The sequence below is a fragment of the Oryza brachyantha genome, chromosome 7 (assembly GCF_000231095.2).
Source record: "Oryza brachyantha chromosome 7, ObraRS2, whole genome shotgun sequence".
Classification (NCBI taxonomy): domain Eukaryota; kingdom Viridiplantae; phylum Streptophyta; class Magnoliopsida; order Poales; family Poaceae; genus Oryza; species Oryza brachyantha.
Window position 1 is genome coordinate 15,139,638 of NC_023169.2, and position 9,091 is coordinate 15,148,728.

At 41.9% G+C, this 9,091-nt stretch overlaps 1 protein-coding gene across 1 annotated transcript; it reads right to left on the reverse strand.

The window, feature by feature from the left end:
* Nucleotides 1-876: 876 nt before the first annotated feature.
* Nucleotides 877-2,034, reverse strand: LOC102712098 (GDSL esterase/lipase At4g10955-like). Its single transcript, XM_040526422.1, has one exon. It carries the CDS (start codon nucleotides 1,986-1,988, stop codon nucleotides 1,200-1,202), a length of 789 nt encoding a protein of 262 aa, XP_040382356.1. The 5' UTR covers nucleotides 1,989-2,034; the 3' UTR covers nucleotides 877-1,199.
* Between the last annotated feature and the right edge of the window lie 7,057 nt (nucleotides 2,035-9,091).

Sequence of the window (9,091 nt, forward strand, 5' to 3'; positions counted from 1 at the left end):
ACCCACACGCTTTCTAAGCTGTCGGTGTATTTTTTTAAAATTTTTTAATAGAAAAGTTGTCTTAAAAAATACATTAATCTATTTCATAATATTTTTAATAATTAATAATTATTTAATCATGTACCACGTCAGATAACTAATCTCTCTTTTCTTAATACGAACGCAGCCTTAGATGTTTTCTGAGTTCTTTTTCGATGTTATTGATACGAGCCGATATGCTTGTGTTCGTTGTACACTTGTACACCAGACCCCAAGCCATGGCCCAGTGTGGTAGGGCTTGGATCTGTTCTTGGTATGTACTTATGTAGTATCTCAATCGTGAATTTTCGTGTTTAGCCTTTAATCGTCCGTTTTATTAAAAAAATATAAAAATTGTGTAACCTTTATGAAGAAACTTCATACAGTTAAACACATTATTTAGTAGTAAACTAATAAAAATCGAGAAAAAAATAAGCTCTAAAAGCTGAAGAGAACGCGACCTTAGTGATGTTTGGTTAAAGGATTTGTTAACACAAATATTAAAGGTAATGATTTGTAGTCGGTGGAAACAGAGCTGAAATGTCAAATGCTCGATTTTCTTGGTTCCATAGCTAGTTGTTGCGCCTTATATTGAGCCTCATGTTTTAGCCGAAATTAAACATAAACAAAACGATTTATTAATAACTAGAAAACTAATTTATATGTTAAACTTTTATATACATGTTCTTAGCTATCTAATAACAAAGGCCGACTGAAAAACTACGAAGAACAAAATATCAAAACAATTCTAAATTTAAGTTTTAAGATTTTTAAAATTATTAGGATAGGCATAAATAAAAAGATTAAGGCTGAGTATGCTCAGATAAGAGTGGAACGGTTATTGCATAGTGCGGAGAGAAACCCCGAAACAGGCCCAAAATCTGAGCGGCGAAAGACGATTCTCAAACTGTTCATAGAACTAAGTTTATGCGCTGGGCAAGTGCACAAACAATGACAAAACCGTAGTGATAACTAGATAGTACTAATTCACAATTAACAGCGCCGATGGAGCCTTTTTAACATTTACAGAGCAAGCATGCAGGGCAGCCTAAGCCGTGCATCCTCATGTCAGATGCTTATTGTTTTTTTTCTCATCGAATTGAATCCCGCGAAGGTGATGAACTGGTGATGGGTAGGTACAAGCAACGTCGTCGTCGTATCGATCTGTGAATCGTGTGGTCTCACAACCTCCGGCTGCTCTCGAGCCTCGTGTAGCCGAGGATGCAGTTGGCGTAGGCCACGTTCTTGAGCGCCTTGCCGTGCCACCTGCCGACGGCGGCGACGCCGGTGCGGACCGCCTTGAGCAGGCAGTCGGCCGTCTTGACGACGCTCCTGACGCCCATGGGCAGGGACAGGTAGGGCGCGTTGAAGAGGTGGAACTCGAGCGACGCGGCGGCGGCTGCCGGCTGCTGGTGGTGGCGCGGGGACGACGACGCGAGCATCCTGGCGACCTGCCGCGCGAAGCCGGCGCCGAGGGAGTGGCCGCAGAGGCAGACGTTCTCCGAGCCGAACCTCTCGATGGTCGCCCTGAGCGCCTGCAGCGCGCCGGCCAGCCGCGCCGAGCCGCGGAGGCTGTTCCGGGCCAGCAGGCGGAGCTCGTCCTCGACGTCCCGGCGGATGGTCGGCCCCCGCAGCAGCGTGCCCCGGAACGCGATCACCGCGCGCGGCGGCTCGCCCTCGCCCTCGCCGTCGACGTCGACCGCCGCCGGAGGCGCCGCCTGGTGCTCCCGCTCGAAGATGGCGCCGAACACGGAGCCGTCCCTCTCGTCCACCAGCTCGTGCACCAGCCTGTACCTGAACGGCTTCCACCACTGCTGCGCCACCGCCGCCGCGTCCCGCCTCTCCTGCCTCTCCAGCTCCAGCAGGTACACCGCCTCGATCAGGCACGCCATCACCATCCTCCTGTAGTCATCGTCCCTCCACGCCGAGCATCCCGTCGTCATGTAATTCGCCTGCGCCGCCATTGCCATGGCAACCAAGCAAGCAAGCTTCAACACTCTCACTCACTGCCTCGATGTCTGGATTGGCGTAGGGAAGGCGGTGCAGGTGGGGAGGCGGCAAATATATACGCGGGGGGGCGCGCAGCATGAGCAAGGCAAGCTGGATCAAACCGAATTCGCAAGTGGGACGTGGTAGCTAGCGCGCCTTTTTTACTAAATAAATGGTGGGAATAAAGGCGGCGAATCGGAGGGCTAAGCTAAGCGAAGCAAGGCCACCGAACCGATCGATCTTTTCACGGTTCCTAAGACTTGACTGGATCGACGGATCATCGCAGCGATGCGGGCGATGGATGGCAACGTGCAGCCCGTGGCCGCGGGTGGGGTTCGCGAGTGATGAGAAGTGAGGCAGCAATAGTCGCCGCCAGCTTGCCGGAGAAGAGAGAGATGGTGTCGAGGCGATGGCTCGATCGGATGGTCTACGTCGATTGCAAGCTTTAGGGGAGCATATATTCGCCACGGCTAGGACTGGACCATACGTGCTGCACGCTAAGGCGCCCGCCCTTCCAAGCTGATCCGTGGTTTCCCGTAAACATACTTTCTAAACCATGTTTATTAACATCCTTTTAGTATGTAGAAGTTGGTTGTAAAATTCAAACAGATTCGTTTTACAAGTATATATTAGATAAATTTTAACTTATCATATATTTCCTCTGGTCAAAATATCTGTCGTTTAGGACAAAATTTGATCACATTTGGAAATTCCAAACAACGATTAATTATCAAATACTTAATTCTAAATACAACAGAAAATAACATACTACATACATGCTCCGTCCCAGAATAAACCAATTCCTGCGTTTTTAGATTGAATTTTTGACTCTTCGTCTTATTTGAAATTTTTTTATGATTTATATTTTTATTGTTATTACATGATGAAACATAAATAGTACTTTGCTTGTGACTATTTTTTTTTAATTTTTTAATAAATTTTTCAAATAAGACAGATAGTCAAATTATTTTTTTTGGAACGGAGTAGGATATTAAAAGTAGTGTGTTAATATCTTCATCGCGTCTGCTAGAAGCTGACTCGAGGGGCTCCTAAGATAACGCAGGTACCACGTCCAAGCCGTGGGTTAAAAATTAACGTGGCTAAGGATCGAATCTGACAGGCTCTTGAGCACCGCGCGCGGACGGGGTGGGTGACAGGTGGGGCACGCGTTTGCGCCTCGGGCTTCGTGCAGCGACAGGTAGGAAGGCTTTTGTCAGGAGGAAGGAAGGCTGGCTGGCTGCCTGCTTCCTCCGTCGGTCGGTTGATTAGTGGCGAAGGGTGGGCGTGTCTTTTCCTTTTTTTTTTCTTTCGCTCCTTTTCTTCTCTGCGTGAAGAAAAAACTAGTAATTAGAATCATCCTCTCAAGAAAACTAAATTAGAAGGTCATTTGCATCACGTTTCGCACTAACCCAAAGGGGGTGGAATTTGTCCCGTCGTCGCGCGCTCCGCGTGGTGTTGGTTCGTTCCCACGCGCCGGCCTGTGGGCGGTAGGCTTCTCGCTCCGTCGCCACGGTGAAGTCGTGCACGGACGCGGAGTCAAGCTTCGATCTTGGGGTTTCTTCTGCTCTTCTTATTATTAAGGGGGGAAAGGAAGATCGTTTATTCTTTGGAAGAAAATTTCGGGGAATACGCACGCGTCGTTCACATACAAGTGCGTGTATTGTGCGAACGTGAGGTTTGTTCAAAAAGAGAGCGTTCAAGAAATCATATATATACTCCTACCACATCGAAAATAGCTTCTATCTTTTTCCTCCGAGCAGTTACTTCATAATATTAAATTGTGAGAAAATTTTGTAAGTGTTATGCTAAGAAAAAGTCCAAATTACACCACTATTGAGTGAGTTTGAATTACCCACCGAATCAAAAAACAAGATATTTTTTACCCCCAACTTGTAATATTGGATGGAGAACTCTCTCGAACGACTTTGAGTCGATTTTGGCTTAGATTAGTACACAAGACCCTTTTTGGGATAACAACATGTACTGATCTAAATCAAAACCGATTTCAAAGTTGTTTGATGGGGTTCTCTATCTAGTCAATCTCAAAGTCGCTCGAGTAGGTTCTTAATCTGGTATTACCAGTTAAGGGTAAAAAATATTTGGTTTTTAGGTTCAGGGGATAATTCATACCCATTCAATGGTTTAGGTGTAATTTGGACTTTTACTTATGCTAATTATATGACTTCTTTGAGAACAACTAATTATATGACTTTTTTTAGAACAGCTAATTATATGACTTAAATCATGGACAGATTTTAGAGTAAGGATCCTATCCAACTGAAATTTATTTTGCAGAAAATAACTTCGTTCTTACTTAGGATGTATTGACAGTTTTCAATTGTTGGACATATGATGAAAAAATGCTAAATTTTCGTAATGTAAGATGTTTTAGGTATGTTTAGACTTATGTATTGATCAATGTATAATATTTGTATATACGTAGATTTATTGACATCTATATAAATCTAGCTAATGTTAAAAATTCCTATATTATAAAACATAGATGATAAAGTTGCCTAGTTCCCTTGTTGACCCCGCATTGTCTCGATGATGTGGATCCAAATAATGAGACATCAGGAGCGATGCAGGGATTCTATAAATTTATCAGTGTTTATATTGATGATGATAAATAAGGAGTCGTTCACTATATTTTTCAAAAAAAAAAATGGTAGGACATGAGTACATAAACCTTTTTTAAAAGTTTCACATAAATCGGCTTTGAACGCTAACTTATGCAGATCAGAGCTACTTAATGACAATCTTGGGATTAAACTTATGGTCCTACGGTACACTTGTAAATATTTTAGATCAAGCGTACAAAAGCCATAACTCAAATCATATCAATTGTAGCCTCAAAACTTTCATTTGAAAACCTTTATCTGAAAACTTTCACATGAAAGTGTACAATGGTAATAACGTATGCTAATTAGTTATTCCAATTTGCTTAGGCTAAGTACAGTAGACTGCCCATGAACAGGCCGGGTTCGGGCTGCTGAAGCTTACAGACTACAGAGCCAAACTGGGCTTATCCCCACAATAGGATATATGTTTAATTGGGCTAGGTGAGATCACATGAACACACTACGCATTGGAATAGATACAAAGCCCAGTCGGAATTCTTACTACTACTTACATATTATATATTAACATAATCCAATGAGTTCCATGTAGTTTTCTTAAACCCTTTTTTTACATCGGAATTGTTACTACTACTACTACTTACATATTATATATTACTTCACATTATTAGCACCTTTTGTATCTATCAAACAGATCGGCATATTAATCCTGAAACCCACTGGGAATGAGAATCTTGTTGGGCTTTGGTTCTAAGCCTACCGTCGATCTGCAGCCCTTAGCTGCTATATATATATACATAAATCACTAATCTATAGCTTCTTTTGCATTGCCAGCTTGTGATCACCAGAGGGTACAGTGGGCATTAAAAACTGAAAGCGTGATCACGAATCCTATAAGTGTGATTTAGACCCATGAAACTTCAATAGAATACATTATCAGCCTTATTATGCTTATCTCTTGCTAGGCTCTCTGTGTTCACTTCTGCTTAAGACTTTAATGTGTCAATGGAGTGGTCCTCTGTACTAGTTGGCATCGGTTTTTTTTCTTTTTTTTCTTTCAAGAAAAATGATGAACCAAAAGTTATTATGCTGTGATCCCATTCGGTGCCTTCGTACGCAAGTGGTAAGGAAGAATCGGCCTGAAAAGAAATATATCTGAAATTCTTGGATTGGATGTTTCAGATAACAGGTTTCCCCTAATGAGAGGGCACTGCTGTGGCATTGGTGTCAAAGGCTCAAAGGTGTCTAGCTACTCTTGTCTATGAAATGCGTATTCGATCAGCTTGATGTTGCTGAGATGTGTGGCTAAAGAGAAAAGTGGTTGAAATGCAATAGCAGTTAGGGATGGCAGAAAGCAATTTCTGGCAAGATTGGTGTGCAGCAAGCTTGGGCTAATCAGGAGCAACTATAAGTCTGGGTAGCTTTCCAATGCTGTAAAGATAAGATTAAATCAAACTGCTAAAGTGAAATAAAGTGAGATACATGTAAAGTGGTAATAGTTCTTTTGATCTTCAGATGCAACCCGTCCAAGGAGAATATTAATCTTGGCGAGGAATGTGTTTGGAGAATATTGACGATGACTGATCGATCCAAACTGCAATTGCTTATCTGCAAACTCATCCAAAATGCAAGACTTGACTAGTGCTTCCTAGGCTCTGATCTGACGAGGAGCTTCGCGTGCCTTCGAGGCAGTGTGTTTTCTTGTGCTGGAAAGATAAGATTAGTTTCTTTTAGACAATGAAGATAAGATTAAGATAAAGTGAGATCAATGTAAAGTATTAAAGTTATGACACTTCCTGTTTATCCTTAGGTGCGTGCAACTATATAAAAGGAGAATATTTATTTTTGAGAGGAATATGTGTGGAGAATATTGGCGATACCTGATCGAGTTTGAGATGGCTTATCTGCAGAACGATGGATTTCAGACTCATGCAACACTCCTTTATGCCAAATGATTCTAGGGCTCATCACAGAGAGAAAAAAAAGTTGTTAGATGTTGGGTGGGCCAGAATTGGGCCTTCTCCGGCCCACCATGCCACCCAACTCAACTTAGGCCATGATGGGAGCAATAGAAGAAGTGCACTTACGCATTTAAGGAGCCGGTTCTAAAGGATTGTTGGGCCGGTGTTATTTACAGATTATTCACGCCACATTTCTAAAAATACAATTTCTCCAAAAAAAATGTCGTCACCATTGCTTATAACATATTCTAAGATTTTTTCGAAAGAACAAATATGATAGTCTTCGAATAGAGATCCAACTGCGGTATTTAACGTCAAGTCATATGTGAGATAGTAGTAACGAGAAGAACATGAGAAATTTATATGAGCTAGTATTGTTGTTATATCATCTCACTTCAGTAAGGACACGAGGATTTTATATAAGCCAGTATCGTCATTATATCATCTCACTTTACTAGAGTAAATCGTAATCTATCATGTAACTATATCGACATGATGACAAGAGTATGATTGTCGATGACTAGGTATTTTTAGGCCCCTCTAATGTCGACTTGATGTGATTGTCTTGCATAGCTTCTAAATGTCCTTTAGGGTCCATTTGACTTTAAACTTAGTGGATTCTCAAAGATCATTCGATCACCCTCTTCCTTCTCCTAGGGGTCTTATATACGTATTCTTAGTGATTTAAAAGACAATGCTGAAAAATAAGGTAAAAAAACCTCAAAATCAAATTTAAAATTTGTATTATAAGCATAAGCGAAAAGATGAGGCGTTGGTCTCCAGGAGGATTAAGATCCCCTGCCATTATCGTCAGTTCCTCCCTAGGAAAGATGATGGAGATGAGTAGGACTACTGTAGGGGTGGAGTGGACACAAGTGATGGTGAATTTTGAGTTGAACCAACGGCGACACGAGCACAAGAGTGGTTAGGTTTTTAAACAAGCCGAGCATCCATCAGCCTTAGTCCACATTTTATCCATAAAGAACGGGCCTTGGAACACATTAATTTCATACAGTTTTTGCAGAAACTATAGAAAATCAATTCATTTTTCATAAGAACCCAAAACATTCCAGAGTTCTTTTTATAAGAACAAATGGAAATTCATGTGCTCCAGACATGGTGAGCCGGTGAGCAGTGTAGTCGCTTAGATGAACTAGTGTATTGCAGAGACTTCCATACACTACTACCAGTAGTCTACCATCGTTTACTTCTCAGGTTATAAGCCGCTCCCAAAATTTAAATTCTAAACTTAATTTTGGAATTAATTCCAAGGGTTTAAATTTTCTTTGTAGTTTATCTTCTAGTATTTTCATTTAAATTGCTAAAGATATAAAAATTACCAAAAAGTTATTTTTTTATTGTTGATAAACCGTATCAGCTATGAGCAATTTTATCATTCTTCTACAGGAGGTATCACTGTTTTCTACGTAAAATTTAACATCTTTTGATACCTTAGATACTAGAAGGTACCAAATTTATATAGAAAACAGTAGTAACTCACGGTACTTTCTTAAATCCTTAAGGACGAAGAAAATGCTCATCAGCTATACATATATATAGACGAAGCGAGATGATACATGAATAAGCAGCAGAAATGTATATAATTCCTACAGGTGACATCGCAATTAATAAATCAATGCAAACGGATCTCTCCGGTATGCCTCCAATATACTTTCCTTCCTATTCTTCTGCTTCTGTTGGTGTTGGATGGATGGGCCATCATGCATGTGATATCTAAAAAGATGAAGAAAACTTGTAAAGACATACTACTGTTAAATCAAGCAAGGCAACTTAACTACAAATTATGCAGCTAGCCATTGTACTATTCTCCAAAGTTCACGCAGGAAAATCCATTGTGTTCCAAACTTCGAATCAGGCAAATATATTGGAGATGTCATTAGCCTTACCCCATTTCAGGTTCTCTCCACCCCCTGAGGAAACACAAACCACACCTTCTGACCAGTGACCCAATTAATCCATCACTCTCACTCCAAACCTCCAGCTAAGCTATGACGCATTGCCCCCCAACACCTTGGCCAATGTAGCTGACAACTGAAGATGGCCAGCAATGTGCTATCAACAGTGGCAACAGAATAATTTGGGGGGCATTATCCATCCATCCATCGATCCATGAACGCAGGCAAACAGGGCGTGACACGAAAGAAGCTCAGCAAAGCAACCAATTGCATGGCGTGCTCGTCGTCTGCAGATGATCGAATGAGAGATCATGAGCTCGATCGCATTAATGGGGGGCATGGCCAGTCCAGTCCAGTCCAGGACAGGCCAGGGCGTAGTGTTGTTTGCAGCTAGCTGCGTGCAGTGCAGCTTTGAGCTGGCTCTCACTAACCAAATCGACCACCGCACTATGCATGGGGGAGCTAGCTAAAGCTTGCTTGGCATGGCCCATTACACCACCATCTCTGGTAGATCATGGACCATGCATATGGCACAAGGAAGAAGCTGGGGGGAGGAGAAAAATGGAGGAGAGATCGATCATGCCCCGTTTTGCAAGGACAGTTGGGGGATCATGGATATCTTTTTCCA